Source organism: Anser cygnoides, chromosome 2 (genome assembly GCF_040182565.1).
Source record: "Anser cygnoides isolate HZ-2024a breed goose chromosome 2, Taihu_goose_T2T_genome, whole genome shotgun sequence".
NCBI lineage: Eukaryota > Metazoa > Chordata > Aves > Anseriformes > Anatidae > Anser > Anser cygnoides.
In genome coordinates, this window is record NC_089874.1 from 11,611,824 (window position 1) to 11,626,425 (window position 14,602).

Sequence of the window (14,602 nt, forward strand, 5' to 3'; positions counted from 1 at the left end):
TTACCCAAGGTTTAAGCTTTCAGACAAGGTAAACAACCAAAAAGGAAATATCAATATTTAGTAACATTTTGTATTATTCTGTATATTCTGTTTAACATTACATTTTGCAAAGGAAAGAGATTGATCAGTTTCAGGACAAAAGAAACTCATAATGAAACTGTTAACTATTTAAAGAAACCAAGGTTTGACTTATTTCAATTAAAGCTTCAGCCTCAAGCTTTAACATCAAATCACTTCTGCAGAATACTTACAAATTCATCTTCATCTTGCCATCCCCAAATACCAACATTTTCTGATGCTACCAGTTGATAAGGGTATCTTCCCACCGCATATGATGCACCTGTTAAATCTTCAGTTTTGTTCTGGAAGTTTTTGCTACCTTTGTGTCGTCTGGCATTCTTTACAGTTCTGTCAGAAATTTTATTATTCCATAAAAAGCCCATCAGATATTGACCATTATCTGCAGCGACACAGTCAGAAAACAGCTGGTGTGTCAAATCAGCACTGCCACCCTGCAGACTTAAGAAGTGTGACCATATTTCAACTTGGGGATTTTGTCTGTCCAGTTTATAGGAACACTCTTGGTTACTCAATACATCTTCCACCAGATCTAACACACACCTCTCACTGCCTCCCTGAAATCCTTTGGCACCAGAAGAGGCGCTGTGTATTTCATATGAAGGAGTAGCAGCATATTTGTCTACCTGCTCTGGGTCAACAAAAGCTCCAAGCTCTCCGTTTGAGAAAACCTTGTGCTCTGACTGTTCAGAACTTGTGGTCAAGTCATTCGTTTGAGTGTTTAATACGTAACTGGTATTTTTCGGTTCAGTAGACTTGACTTCTAACTGCTTTGAATTCCCAGTGGTAAAAGCTTCTACTGTGCCAGCCGACAGACTAGCAACAGTGAGGTTTTCCTCCTTTGAGTGGATACTGACACACTGTTTTTCTTCATTCTGAAGATTACGTTCATTTACATCACACGCACTTTTTTCATGAGTTTCTGACTGTACTTCAGTAACGGGCCCAGAAGAACCTTGGGTATTCCTGAATTCTGGCTCTGGGCTGGCACGGTTACATAACTGACTCTCTTCCACTGGTTTATGATGCACATGAGAATATGAATTTTGACACAATGAAGGTAAACAATCAAGGTCTTTATGAAAAAGGTTAGTATCTTCAGCAGTTCTAGTATGAAAAATATTAGTATCCTCAGAAGTTTTAGAGTCGTTTATTAATTTTATACTCTTGTACATACAACTGTCCAGAACTGCAGGTACAGCAAACCCAGAGCAAGTATTTTGATCACGAGTCAAGTCTTTATAGAAATTTAAGCTGTTGCTGTCACGATCAATAACATTAGCATCAGAATTCTGTTTTACATTTTCTGTCTTGTTATTAATCGTTTCATTTGGATGAACTTCAAATTTTGTCTGTTTCACAGATTCTATTCTATCCCCAGCTACTGCATCCAAGTCAGTCCCTGCATTCCACTGATCTTCCACTGCATGGAAGGAACATGCAGCCTGTTGTTTGTCTTGTCTACAGTTCGAGTCCACTTTATTCATATCCTCATGTTCCACAGACACAGAAGTGACACTGCTTTTGCTATCTGAATTTGAATAGTTGCGTACTTTACCTTTATTCCCTAGTGACTGTTGTGAAATCTGAAATTCTGTGCTGTTGTCCTTTAGGAATATTTCGTCTGTGCTTGTGTTACGAAGTTCACAAGATGCCAAAGCACCACTTACCCATGATTGAGTTCTGCTCAATCCACGAGCTTCCTCAAGCATGTCGTCTTTTAGCTCTATGCTACTCATACAGATATCTTCCTGCACGATCCTTTGGCATGCGCTTTCAGTTGATGTCTTGTTTTCAGTGCAATCCTTACTTTGAGTTTGAAAATCAGAATTTTCTTCCAAGCTTTCACGCATATCAGTCACATTCAAAGTTTCACAGCTATGCAGAACTGTACCTGTGCATTTCTCTTTATCTTTCAAAAATTCTTCCAAGGTGCTGTGATATTCACATGAGTCAGGAGCAAGCTTCTGGCTATTGTAACACCTTCTTTGAAATGTTCCCTTTTCCACAGACGAGTTTTCTTCACTTGCTGCCTTTAGGCAGCATTTTTCAGCAAAGTTTTCTACATGTTGATTCACCAAAAAAGAATCATTGCCTGTTTCATGCAACTGTAATGATAATTCAAAGTTACCCTTCATATTCTCTACCACTTGCTTAGTATTTACGTCCTTTGCAACAATTGAGAAAGGCATACTTACAATCTCAGAATCATTATTTTCCTCAATTTTCCCTGAATTGCATGCTCCAGTGTTTAACAATACACTGGAAGTACAATCACTAACACATTTCATGTTTTCTGAATTAGGGCTGTTTTGGTCCTCTTCAGCAGGATCCACAGTTTTTACGGAATCACAAGTTCTATTAAGTGATTCATCCCAACTGACACCGTTATCTATGTCATATTCCTCCTCTTGTTGCTTCTCAGCAACAACTTCATCGTATGCTTTTGCTCTTAAGCCAACTGTTACTATACTGTCAGTGTTTAACATATCCATATGACAGCTGTCAGCCAGTAAGTTATTGTAAGAAGATTGGGTGTCCATGTTACAATATTCCTTTGTTTCCTTTTTCTGCATGTTTGACCTGTCCTCTTTTTTACACACAATCAATTCTTTCTGTGAATTAAACTTAGCTTCCACTTGTGCCGATTGCTGCACTGGAAATTCCTTCCCAGTGTCTAGAGGCTGTGCCATGCTGCACATTCCTTCGTCAGTAACAGCTGAGTTATCTACGTCTGCTGCAATCTCTTCATGCACAGTAGCTGGCACATCTTCATCCCCTCGCAGATCTTCAGCATCTACAACACAAAGGCTGTAAAACTCCCTATCTTTTAAATGTTGTCTGTTGTCTACATCAAGATAGGAAAAGGTTGGAGACATCTGCTTATGTGAACTTGAAATTTTTTGTGAGCTGTCACTCCTATCGTCTTCAACATTTACTACCGTTTCGTGCCGTCTTGAATGGTCGCATGTAACTGCATAATCATCCAGAAAATTTCTATTTAAGGAAATTTCATCCTGTAGGGCTTTGTCTGTGACGGCCGGTACACATGAAGTAGAAATATGATATATTGAACAATGCTCTTCTGCAGCTACATTTTCATTATTACTATTATTTTCTACATCGTTCATGTGCTGACCACTATTATTAGATTTTTTAGGCGCTCGTTTTTTAATAACCCCATCTTTCTTTTCTTCACTTTTCTGCAGACTTCTGTACCCACCAGAGACCTTCAAGAGGTGACTAAAGGAACTAAAGAAGCTTAAAGGTCTGTCATATGATCTCCTAGAGCTCTCACAGTGACTGTTCTCCATGCTTTTGTATGACTGATACTTTGCTTTTCTATCCCAGAGCCCAGATTTAGAATTTGACGCCGCGCAATCATCGGTACAAATGCATTCAGTGCCGGCTATCCCAGCCGCCCCGTTAACTGTCCTTCCCACTGTACGCAGATCCTTGCTGTCTACAGTTCCTAAAATTGAAGATAAAGTTTTACTTATCCTCGAGCCTGGTGCCTCCTCTTCCACAGATTTTTGTAACAAGCCAGTTTTCTCCTCATTTGTGCTGTTACTCAACTCCTTACTGAAGCAGCAGCCCATGTTCAATTAGTGTCAAAGGAGCCTTCTCATTGCAAATCACCTTCCTCTATACGCTAAGCTAGCTTTCTACAGCTACTGAGGAGACAAGCCAACACCCAGCTGCCAAAAATAGCACTTTAAAACCATGCAGGGGGTTCATATGTCAGTGCCACTCAAAGTCCAAATCCCAGTTGCTGAGCAATGTTTTAGTGTTTCATCATATGCGCTGCAATATTCAAGCCAAATAATTTTCCTAATGAGATTACAGTCTGTTTACAAGTATTACTAAGTCTTACGAACTTCCATTGTTTAATTTCCTGAAGGTTCCTTCATCCAAATCATTAAAATATTTAAATGACATCTTTCACAATGTCTGTGTGCCAAAAGAGCTGCCTGCTTTCAAGCTTAACGTGATTCCCACTTTCTACACTAGGAAAAATGCAGTCTGGCTTCACATGTTTAAACCTGATTTGAAGACTAAATTAGTGGAAGCTATTAGATCAAACAAGTTCTGTGCCATTTTCTCCTTCTCTTCCCTCCCCCTAGAGCTGAATCTACACCGAGATGACTTCTTTAGGAAAAACAGGCTAAAGATAGATAAGACCTCATGTATTCCATTGAACAGTCATTGTACGTTATCAGAAGCTAGTTCTGTTCCAGGATTTTTTTTTAATCATTATCTGTGTGAAGAAAAAAATCCCCGTGAATTACAGCACTGGAAGAGGCCTCACAATCATCTAGCCATCTTGTGGAACTGTGGCAGGATTAATTATACTTAATTTCCCCCCCAGAACTGTGTATTCTTTTACAAAAAAACTCTAAAGATTTTAAAAGGTAGTTTGACTAAATGCTGCTTCTCCCAGAAGTCTGTCAACAGTGAGTTTTGTTTATTGCATGTAAACCGACTTCCTTCTATCCTCCTGAGAGCACAGACCATCTTTGTGAACGCTTTTAAATACTGGAGGACTTCTGCTACTCTAAGCCCCTTCATATGTTAAAAAAAGTGATTCTCCTTCAAAAATAAAAGCCCAATATAAAACTGAAAATACCCAAACTTTTCTGTTCTAAACAGAGTTGCTCTTATTTGCTCTTAACTTTACACCATTTATATCTCCTCTCAAATCCATCAGTGTTATTTCAAATTTGGAGCCCCTCCTTCAGAGAGCTTGCAGACTCTACCACCACTCTACCCCATCAGTTAAAATATACCAAAAACACTGATGAAGGCAGGACAAGACAGACCCTTGAAGTACCTATTTCAAATGTTCTTTCAGCTGGACATCGAACTGAGTGCTATTTTTAATTGGTTATGCACCTTATGGCAAGTTTAATCAAGATGTATTCGAACTAGACTTTCAGTTTAGCCTGGTAGTTTGCCTTCATTGTATTCATACAGCAGCATAAAAGGGTACTAATGCTAATAGAAACAGTTAACTTTCAGATAACTGGAAATAGATCTAGTTTAATTTTTACTGTAAACTATACTTGCAGGGTAATTGTTGCTTAACACATCTAGATCCATGCTTTGGTTTTCCATTTTATTTTTTTTAAACATGATTGTCATTGTAACTTACTTTACAGCTGCTTTCGTGGCCAGTCAAGTAGCCCACATAATAAGGCTTCAGACATGATCCAGCCTTATTTAAGTGATCATTACGGTCCCTATCACTGCCATATTGGAATCTTACAGTGTTTTGTAAACTGCAATAAATTTTGTAAATTACAGTATTGCAAACTTCAAAAGCTTCAGGATTTTTTTGTAAACCAGAGAAGCCCCTAATCACTTCTTCCTTTCAACCTCCCTTACTTCCTTTACTCCAACAGGAAAACCTACTGCTATCAACAGAGCAGTATATGTAGCTGATGCTTAATCATAATTAAATTAAGCATTAGTCCTTCTTTTACTCGTTCATGTCTAGCTAGTAAATAAGGTTCACATCTGTTTAAAGAACCAAAAGGAAGCAAACTTTCTTTGTTCCATATTGAAGAGTGAGGGGAAAAAATGATGCTGCACTGAACCACAGTAAGCAGAAGCAGGCTGAACTAAAATCAGGTAGAAAGAAAAAAAAGGTCTTGCTATCTCAAACTGTTTGCAATCTTTTGACAACAACTTGCGAATACAAGGTAGTACTGCGCAAGTGCAGAAGCACTCCTGAAATTCAAATGTTTCACTTCAGACAGCCTCCACTGCAGCCACCATGAAGTACTCCTGTAGCAACAATAGAGTTTACAAATTTAGCAGCATAAACCAGACTAGAGGTCAATCATCCCATAAACCTGACAGGTAATGCTTAAGGGATAATGTCCTCCCCAAACAGAGGTGAGAATCTGAAACCATTCACCTCTTTTCCTGACACAGCTGAAATGCTATTGTTCTTTTCTCTGAAGCTTTCAAGAGATATTCAAATATTTATTTCAAGTAGCTTCTTATCCTACTTCTCTTATATTCTGTACACAAATGCTCCACGTAACACAAAAAAGCATAACGCTATAATGAAGCTGCCAGCATAGCTTTTTCTCCCCAGACAAGCGTTCTGCTTGCAGGACAAAGGAATCAAAGGAAATGATGTTTCAGATTGTGAAGCACAGGTTACTATATATTTAAATGCCATATACATTTAAGTGCCTTTGGCAGACGCAGATTAGTACCTACAAAAGAACCATACTGGCTAACTTTCAGGGGAAAACTCCTACTCACCACTAATCCTCTGACCATTAAAAAGATTACTGAATTGGCTAGGAAATAAATACATTCCTGCTCAGCAAGTCCACTTCGAAATCACAGAGTACCAAGAGAAAGGCTACCCTGCCCCCCGGCTTATCTAACACACCAAGCCTCCCAAGCACCTGCAGCTATACTGCTCTTAAGGATAGGAAGTCTGATGCATCATTGCTGCCATCTGCTGCATTTTTTTTTTAATTCTCCCCTGGGACAAAGTTATTCAAGCTGTATCCAGCTTGATTCAGACTTAAAGCTATGCCAAGGCACTCCCCTCTTTAGCATTCCCTGGAACGAAGTGCAGGGAAAGGGGGAGGCGGCTGTTTGTAAGAGGTTTTGTTGTTGTTGTTGTTTGAAGAAATGCCATGGGCAAACAATTCAGCTGTTTTTAATGTCTGCGTAAAGCCTCGCTAGTACTTCCAAAGTTTCTAACTTCTCAGAAAAATCTCTCGTCAGGTAAAGTAGCAGCATGATTTCCCCCTCTGTGATACAGCCATTACTAAGCACACGCTTTCTGGTGAGGAACTGAGAGCCTCTAAAAGACAGACCTGGGCAAAGTCCACTTCTCTTGTGCCTTAACAAGCAATTCTACTATCGGCTAATGGAGAGAAAATGGCAGAAGCAGTTCAGGCAAGCAGAAGGTTCTTCTGGTTTTCCCATACTCTTCTTATGTGCAGAGGTGCATTCTGTACACGTTCCTTTGGATTTTATCTAAGCACCTATAGCAAACACAAAGTCACACTCCTCAATACTGTTCATTAACTTCCAAGACTCACTAAGTCTTAGAAGTCCTCTGACTAAGCTAACACCTCCACCTGACTTGAAAAACTCTACCAAAGCTAGCAGAATTTGTGCTTTAACACTTCAGAGCCTGATTCAGTGGAGTGAGGCATTTGTATTTGCATTTTTTTCTTCTTTTTCTTGCAATTTTGGTTCTTGTGTATTTCTCATATACTCAAGGTTTCCCTTCCCCATGTCACAGAACTGCTCCGAAGCTGCACTTTCACAGCTTGAAATTTTTATTTAATTAATATTTTAGTCATATATCCTGCATACATCTACAAAGGACACCACAGGTCAACATGCTCATTAACGGGAGTATACCTCCAACCTACTTTCATTTCTACATGTATCTATTAACGCTCTCAAGGAATAAGGGTTTGAATCTATATATAGACTGTATTTTAAAACTAACATCTACAAGGCTATCTGTAAAGTTACAATAGCACAAGTTAAAACAGTCCTTACAACCTTCTGACATTTAACTTCATTTATCCTTTTCCTACAGTGAAGTCATGCAACTGTAATCGGCCCTTAAACAGTTACCCTAGGCAATTACCTGATGTCATGCCCACCACCAGTGACAGGAAAAGGGCAGAGCAGCGTCATGACAGACATCGCGAAGACACTGCTGCAGGTTGCAGGAAGACAGCTGATCAGGCTGCTTAACTTCCCCCCAGTACATCGAGGTTAAGTGGACTGTTTAAATATGCACACGTTACACATCAAAGCAATTTAAAAATAGCATTCGAAGTCACCTAAATGTGCAGAGCTATTAAATACTTCTCTTATATTCTAAATGTAAAACTGTGTGACAGAAAAAAAGAGCACTGAGCAATATCAGTGCTTCAAGATGCGATACTGCACATGTTCGGTTTAAGGTCTAATCCTCCCATCTCTTGTTTAAAGCTATTCATGACCTCTTGAATTATTAAATATCACCTACATGTTATACAAACCATTACTTAACTCTTAACTGGCACATGCTGTAATGCTGTATATTGTCAAATGGTCTCAGAATTATATGCTATACTGAATTTTTGCTCAGGGCCTTGTCTTAAACCTAATTTCCTTAGTCCCCTTTAAATTCGATCAGGCTTATTCTTGAATGGGTTGCAAAAGAATTTTTGAACGTAACATAGCAGCTGGTAAGCCCAAGACATCCTTTCATATTAACTGCTGTGAAAAACTTCTTATGAAGTTACAATCAAGTCCCATCTTATGCTTTCAAACTTGCTAGCTATTTTTATTGGGCTTAGAAACAACAATTTGATTGAACTTGTATTTACAGTAATTATGAACACTGGCAAAAGCCAGCAAACCACAACAGTTTGACTTTCCACTAATAGAAACCCCTGAAAGCACCTGACAATTATTGAGTTAGAGACAGTATGGGTGATGTGCACATCACAACCAGCAAGGGGTTTAGGAGACACCCCCTGCCCCGTAACTTCCTCCGCTGGAACAAACATTTGCAGAAGCAGTTGCTGCTTTATGTCAAAAATCCCTTCTAAAGCTTAATTTCAATGTCCAGATTAGGTCTCTGATTCAGCTGATCAATGAAAGAAAATCCTTTGGTCCTTGGAAAGTGCTCTAGAGGCCACGTTCAAATGACAGCACGGCAGGAGAAGAGTTTAGGGTCAACGCACTAGGTAAGACTTTAACACTAAAGGTTAGGTAAGTCCAGTCTGGCAGAGAGAGGTCATACAAGCTACCTCCACCACGGGATTTGGATCTCTAGTAGCAAAGGGTTACTGATCAAAAGTTCACAAAGGAGTGAGTGAAAAGGGAGAGAAACATTTCTCAAACACAGACTTTCCTGGGTCCAGTTTGACAAGGGCTTTCTGAAACAGAATTATCATCAGGATACAAAAAAAAAAAACAAAAAAAACTAGAGAAACTGTGGTTTGAAATGAAACACCTAGTGTACTGTGATATTTTAAGACAAAAGAAAAGACTGCCTCCCTCACCATCAGGTTAAGACTCTGAAAATTGTTAGTAAGCAAATGACCTCTGTACCACTAACATAAGCAAGCCTGGCAAGTGACTTCTGGAGGGTTCCGTCATGAGTCACAGCACCAGAACTTGAGTCTGAAATCAGTCACTACTGACTATCTGGTCAATGTTAGTAACAGCAGAACACGTGTTAAGTTTTGGTCCTGCCAAAGAAAACAGAACGAATGTAGCGATAATTAGGAGGATTTAATATTTAAAGATATAATAACGAATACATTATATATTCTCTCTGGGGAGGCATTTTTCCAGAATCTAAAGAGCTGCATGAAAATTCCCAATAGAAATTCTGCAGCTTTCCTCCTAAAGTGCCAGAGAAACTCAGACTAAGTATCACCTGATCCTAGTAGAACAGCATAGCCAAATTAGCTAGGGAACGTAATTCAGCAGATTTTTTTAAAGGTATTAAGAAAGACTCCTAGAAATCTTGCCAGATACCACGGCAGTATGGCTTCACATCAAATACACACTGGAGGATGGATCACCAAAGACATGTATCAGCCCCATGGAAAGGGATCTGGGAGTTTTGTTCGATGGCGAGATCAGTATGAGCCAGCAGTGTGCCCTGGCAGCCAAAAGGGCCAGCCGTACCCTGCGTGCATCAGGCACAGCACTGCTACCTGGTCGAGGGAAGGGACTGCCCCTTTCTGCTCTGTGCTGGAGCAGCCTCACCTCTAGCACTGTGTGCAGTTTGGGGGTCTAGATGGGAAGATGTACGAGGAGCGGCTGAGGTCCCTTGGTTTGTTCAGCCCAGAGCAGAGCAGGCCGAGGGGAGGCCTCATGGCGGCCTGCAGCTCCCTCACAAGGGGAGCGGAGGGGCAGGCGCTGAGCTCTGCTCTCTGGGGACAGCGACAGGACCCGAGGGAACGGCATGGAGCTGGGACAGGGGAGGGTCAGGCTGGGTGCTAGGGAAAGGTTCTGCACCCAGAGGTGGTCGGGCACTGGGACAGGCTCCCCGGGTCACGGCACTGAGCTGCTGGAGTTCAAGAGGCATTCAGACAACGCTCTCAGAAATGATCTGATTTTTGGGTGGTTCTGTGTGGAGCCAGGAGTTGGACTCAATGATCCTTGTGAGCCCCTTCCAACAACCTTGGACATTCCTATGATAAAACTATACCTCCATGCAGGCTAAGAAAAAGCTTTGCCCTCTGATCTCAAAATAAATAACAAGCAAGGAACAGCAGGCAACTTCAGGTAACTTGTAGCATGCACTTGCTAAATGTAATAGAGTCACAACTTCAGAAGTTTTTCTCCTTTTTACCTACCACACTCTTGGAGAGATAAGACTGTCTTCGGAAGTTTTACTCAAACTGTAACATTGTTATAACATTGTTACAGTTTGCAAATGAAAATTTGCAAAACTTGCAAATGAAGTTCTGAAACACTGTCAAAATACACTCATGCACGTACACCATTATGAAAGAGACCTCCTTTAAAAGAAGGTGACAGCATGTATCGACAAGAATTCTGATATAACAAAATAATCTTGTGATACTGTGGATACAGAAGTATAATACTAGCACAATTAAAAAAAACCTTGAAAACCTACAGAACCCATCTTTTGGAAATAAAATATTCAGAAAAGGAAAAGCTTTCCTCTCAAAATAATAAGTTATTTGAAATGCATTGTAGCACTACAGATAGATTCCAGGATATCCATATTAATATTAAAATAATGGATTTGTCTTCTGCTAAGAAATTGAGCAGTTTTCCTGAAATTGCAAGAAAGATTATTTCTTCAAGTATGAAAGAACAGAAATTGAAATTTAGATCCAAGTTTACATATAGCTTTAAAAACTTTAAAGAATACCAAATTACAAGAACTACCACCAACGCAAAGACTAATCGAACTACCTCTAATACTAATGCACTTGTTAGAAGTGCTCTGAAAGTTGCAAGTTTGTGGCAAATGGCCTCTTACTCAAGCTTACACATTGCTTGAAGCATGTGGCAAAATAACTTTCAGAACTTCAAGGATTTCTTGGAATTAACAACCTGAATAATCAAAAAAGGTTCAATTTTAAGACCACTTCTGTGCCCAAGCTTACTCCTCTACTGTCAAATAGAAGAAATTCATATCTGAGAAAGGTAAGACAGTAGAGATGAGATCCCAGAACAGCCAACACTTTTTTTTTGTGAGGGTAAGGATAGAGGGGTGCAGCATACAGGAACACCAGCTCCATTAGTTAAGCAAAACACAAGTCTGAAGTGTATTTGAAAACGTTTCTTAGTGCTTGCTGCAAAGGAAGTTTAAGCAGCAAGCATCCACTAATGCATAGCACAGATTAAGTGCCTAACAGAATATGCAGTGAAACCAAACCCTTCAAGATGTTCCAAGAGGAAACATTCCTCCCAATATACAATTAACTATCAAAGATGAAAACATAACATTATGAGTAAAGCTTATACACAAATCAAGTATTCAATCTACTTGAAAACATCTGTAACATTTACTGCAACATATATTCATAGAGCACTATCCACTGTATTATCTGCCAAAAAGCATCCCATAAAGCAGCTTACTGGATGCTGCACAGCAGCACCAAAGCAGCAGCAGCACGTGCCATTTGGCAGAACTGACTGAGCAAATCCTATTACAGAAGGCAATTCCCTCTTTTTAAGGGTTTATGCTTTTTTCAGTTGTAGATTCAAGTGCGTTTGCTATATGTTAGTTGATCTGTGAGCCAGAATCCAAGTCAAGACTGGCAGTACAATTCCTGTATAGGCTACAAAGCTCTGTACCTTACTGAGTGAAAACTGAGTTTATATACCTTCTCTGTAGGGTTGAAAAAAAGTTAAGGCTCCTACCAGGTATGGAGATGTAACCACCTTCAATAGTTCTGTTCTAGGATTTTATGTTGCAATGCTATCATAGCCCACTGTCTTCTTTTAAAACATTCTGAGATGTAATTTTGATTAAGAAATACTAAAAACCTGCTTCACGCAACACTTACGTGATGGGAATGTGTAATTATAATACTTACTAGATGAGAACCGTCTTTAACTTCTTGTACTTGCTGCACCTGCGGTTCAGCCACAACTTTAGTGTCCTGATCAGAAGTCATGAGCTGTCTGCTTTTTGGCTGCTCAGAGAGAACTTTACTGGTCACCTTTGGAAGCTGTGGAAATACAGAGACAAAAGATTCTCTAAGCAGTGGTTGAAATTGCTGCAATTTCATAGCCATTCCTGACGTGCCATGCTGATTCAGACCAGAGGCCCAAAGAACTTCCCCACGACGCAGTCATTATGGGTTCAAGGAAAATGTTAGGGCAGCAGGCATGGATAAAGCAACCCTGTAAACGCGCCCAGCTTCCAGTAGCTGACAGCCCTCGGAGCGCAGATGAATAGCATGCACAACACTTGCCGTCGCACAGGGCAGGGAAATTCCATGGGGAAGTTTCATTTCATTCTCACCTTAATTATTCAGAGTGGTTTTCAAACTCTTCTTTACACCACTTGGTAGACTTACTCATTAAGAAGCATTCTAGTCACAAACCAACCTTTGTCTTCTACAGCTACTCTGACAGTCACTTAATCTTCGCCAACTGTAAGAAGCATGTTACAACACTTCTGCTCTATTAGTGACGCTCAACAAGTTGTTCTGCTCCATCATCCTAAAATGTTATTTTATTTGATTAGACAAGTGGAAAACTGAGGAGCATTGAATGTCTGACTGGCTTAGCTTTGAAATTCGAGCCTATTACTTAATATTGTTATTTTAAACAACACCTGGTCAATAAGGAAAGAAAAGGTTCATTTAAATGATGTTTCAAAAAGTAAATACTGGGAAGTAAGTCAGGGTAACTTTTTTGTTAGTTTCTATAAGGGCTACAAACAAGCTCTACTATGCTTTTTGGTTTACATATTCACCCAGAAATTACAATTTTGCAGCACAGGGAAGATAACTGTATGATTCCACTCCTTAGCTGCATAAGCTCCTTTTATGGTATCTTGACACCTAACGATTGGAGTTAAAGAGTATTCCTGTCAATCTATGGCTTTATGGCCTTCTGTGCAATCCCTTCCCCATTATATTCTGAAAGGAGCAAGTCTTTCATACAATTTAATCCATTCCAAAATTTTCAAGTGTAATCATAATATTCATCTATGTACGGGACAAACTGATTCAAGTGTCTGTACGACAGTCGTTCAGGAGAAAAGTTGTTTTGCCAATACTGTTGGAAAAAACTGACATTCCGGACAGGAGCTGATATTCAGCTTAGATGAACACTCGAACATCATTTCATGCTATTGGTGTAAAGTCAGCATAAAAAAAAAGCATATGTTTTCAACAGAAACACATGCACTATGTCACTGTTCAAACACCCAGAAGCTTGTTCTGTGTTTTTGAACACTCTGCCTCTCATCTGGGACTAAAAGCTATTCAAGTAGAGGAGAAATGAATTTGACACGAAAAGCAAACAAAGAGGAAATAAAAGACTATATTGACCCACACATACAAACATACATAGAGCCTTCACAGGAGAAAGTCTGGAATTAATTTGGGATGCTTGTCTTTTAGAAAATAAAGAAAAATCATCCTCAGGATGAAAACCATTCTTCAAAAACTACTAAGTAGCATGATCCTACGTCATCCAAACCCCCGCATGGGAAGCTGTATGCACAGTAACGCTACAGGTGTCCAAGCTTCTTGCCGGAAGCTCCTGTTAACTTTAAGAGGCTAAAACCACTTCCTTTAAAATTATGGATTTTTTTTTTTAATATAAGAACAGCACAAAACTTATTATGCATTTTATATTCACTCTACATAAACCACATTGCTGCTCATCCTAACCTCAAGCATGCACGTTAGTCCTCATCCACAAGGTAAGCCCTACAGAAAACACTGCTGTGTTTCAGTCAGTTATGACATTATCTCCTCTGCACGGTGATTCCCGAATCAATGCCACGGTACTCGTTGCATCCCTCTATGCCACCTGCTGATCTCATACATCCCCATTTCCCTCCTAGGCTCAGCTCGTCCCCAGTCACACCGCAATCTCTTCCACCCTCCAGTATGTCATGTAAGCGCCTGCACTTTGTAAATCCACGGATTGTGGAAGGAAAACAGCCAGGAACATGTGATTCTAACAAACAAGAGTAAAGTTCCACTACACATATGCTCTTTAAAGCATTTGCTGACTGGCCATCGAGCACAAAATATTCAGCTAAATCATTAATTTAGGCTGAGGGTAGACTAGTTGTTAGCCAGCTTGATAGATAACAGATGCCTGCAACGTTCACATTACTGGTGGCTTGCCCGAGCAGTCTGAAGTTGCAAGAAGAACAGTACAGCATTCTATTGCTTTCCAGAAGCCCTTCAGATGAGATTACACAAGACCCTTATCACGGACTAGGCCTAGATTGAAGCTCTAGGTAACTTTGTTTGGATTGCTCAGACTAATAATTATTCTCATTAGCGCACATATTTGT

The 14,602-nt window shown here is 39.8% G+C and overlaps 1 protein-coding gene across 5 annotated transcripts in view; it reads right to left on the reverse strand.

Moving 5' to 3' along the window:
- The window catches only part of LARP4B (La ribonucleoprotein 4B), a 57,570-nt gene that overhangs the window by 26,893 nt on the left and 16,075 nt on the right, over positions 1-14,602 (reverse strand). For 2 of the 5 annotated variants that reach the window (XM_066991466.1, XM_066991467.1), the window contains exon 2: positions 12,153-12,287. In XM_066991466.1, the coding sequence (XP_066847567.1) occupies positions 12,153-12,233 (81 nt within the window). In that variant the 5' untranslated portion in view covers positions 12,234-12,287. Of the gene's footprint in view, positions 1-251; positions 3,962-12,152; positions 12,288-14,602 lie in introns of those variants that run through there. The other 3 variants (XM_066991464.1, XM_066991463.1, XM_066991465.1) reach the window with 2 other exon arrangements.